Genomic DNA, 1,822 nt, shown 5'->3' on the forward strand with positions numbered 1-1,822 from the left:
CTGCCTTTAACAGGTAACAGAAGAGAGAAGAATTTGGAAACGTGACGCTCAGAGGGAGGGAACTTAGTGGCTGAGATTCAGGAGGACGTTGTGGACCTATGAAGTTTTCAGTCCCGCAAGTATCAGTTCTTTCCTCTGTGGGAGATACTGTCCTGATATTGGAGCTTCCCTATCCACACTTTCCTGAGCCCATGATTATGACTCCTGCGGCTACGCAGCGGATACCTCACAGCCTGAGTCTAGCCTCTCGCTCCGCGCGCGCTAGGAAAAGGGCTGGTCTGTACGGACAGGACACTCAGAGAGCGGCCCGGGACCCAGTGCACTTGCGCGGCCGCGGAAGAAGCCCGGCTGCCGGGGACCTGGAGGCGAGGCCTGGGATCCAATGAGAAGGGCGCAGGTGGGGAAGGGCTGGCTAAAAGCCCTTCAAATAAGGCCCAGGCTGAGCCGCGGTTCCTAGCGCCTTTCTCCTGCGCGGCCTTCGGCTTTGCAGCGGTACGGGTACTCCCGAGAGGCCGGCCGCAGCATGGCCACTCCCAAGCGGTTTCCAACACTTGTGCAACTGCACCAGCGAGAAGGGACGCTATTCGAGGTGCTCGGTACCCCCACCAAAATACCCTCCTGGTTCCACTATGAGTTCCTGAAGAGTCCGAAGGCAGTTCACCTTGAGGCTTGGTTGGTGGAAGCAATCTTCGGTAAGTGGGCCAGGGACGGGCGGCCAATGCGATCTCCTCAACCCACCCCGACCCACGGCCCTCGCAGTCTGGCCGCGTACCAGGGCAAGCCTGCGCAGTAGCCAATGCCCTCGGCTGCCTCCTCCCTCCACTTTCGCCTCCCAAGACCCCGGGAGCCACCCTGCCCCTCATAACGCCTCTGCTCCTGGAGCAGGCCCGGGCGGAGAGCACATTCTGGACATCGAGTGTGTGTCCCACATCCTTCTTCACGTGAATCGCTGGGACCCGGAAGGAGAGGCTGAGATCTTGATATTTGGGCGGCCTTATTACCAGAAGGACACAGCCAAATTAATCATGAACTTGGCTGACTATCACCGCCAGCTCCGGGCGCAAGGTACTGACCGTGCCGGGAACTGGGAGGGCTACCCAGAGCAAACCCCGGCTCCTTAGGCGTGATCCTGATGTTTCCTGGCTGCATGGGCAGCGATGTCACCCTCCCAGTCGGCGCCGGAGAGGGTCTTCCCTTTGCGAGGGATCTAGCAGGCCAAACCGAACTCGGGTTCTGGGATTCCGGGCTCCTACTCCCGCAGCCCGCACGGTGACTATCCTTTTGTGGAGAGGGTATGGGGATACGGGTGTGGCCTCTGCACACTGCTCTTTTTCCAGGCTCAGAGGAGGTCCCTACTGAGGAAACCAAGACTCAGCAGTTTCCGAAGGCTGTCCGGGAGGTCGGGACCCAGCGGTCTCCTGAAGCTAACGGGGAGGCTGGGATCCAGCGGTCTCCGGTCCAAGTCCGGGAGGCTGCGACCCAGTGGCCTCCGGTCGAGGTCCGGGAGGTCGGGACCCAGCAGTCTCTGGAGGCTGTGGGCGAGGCCGGGACTCAGAGGTCTTCCGAGGCTGCCTGGGACCCAGTTACCAGGTTATAAAGGCATCTCAGGTCCTGAGAGGCCTGTTCTTCTAAGCCCTATTTCTGCCACAGATGCTGGGGGGAGAATGATGTCGATTGTCTTTGTTGTCCCCTTCTGTTAAATGTTTGCAAACACACACTTAAGAGTTGTAATAAAGAATTGCATTTCCCTAACGTCTGTTAATTGGAAGGTAGAGGGGGAAGGGAAAGGCACATTCCTCCAGCAGCCAAGTTCTGGCCCTAA

The 1,822-nt window shown here is 58.9% G+C and overlaps 1 protein-coding gene across 1 annotated transcript; it reads left to right on the top strand.

The window, feature by feature from the left end:
• The first annotated feature begins 523 nt into the window (after positions 1-523).
• Positions 524-1,597, top strand: KHDC3L (KH domain containing 3-like, subcortical maternal complex member). Its single transcript, XM_012646034.1, has 3 exons — positions 524-692; positions 886-1,074; positions 1,338-1,597. Exons 1-3 carry the CDS (start codon positions 524-526, stop codon positions 1,595-1,597), a joined length of 618 nt encoding a protein of 205 aa, XP_012501488.1.
• The last annotated feature ends 225 nt before the right edge of the window (positions 1,598-1,822 follow it).

This window comes from Propithecus coquereli, unplaced genomic scaffold (genome assembly GCF_000956105.1).
Source record: "Propithecus coquereli isolate 6110/MARCELLA unplaced genomic scaffold, Pcoq_1.0 Scaffold24, whole genome shotgun sequence".
Taxonomy (NCBI): Eukaryota; Metazoa; Chordata; class Mammalia; order Primates; family Indriidae; genus Propithecus; species Propithecus coquereli.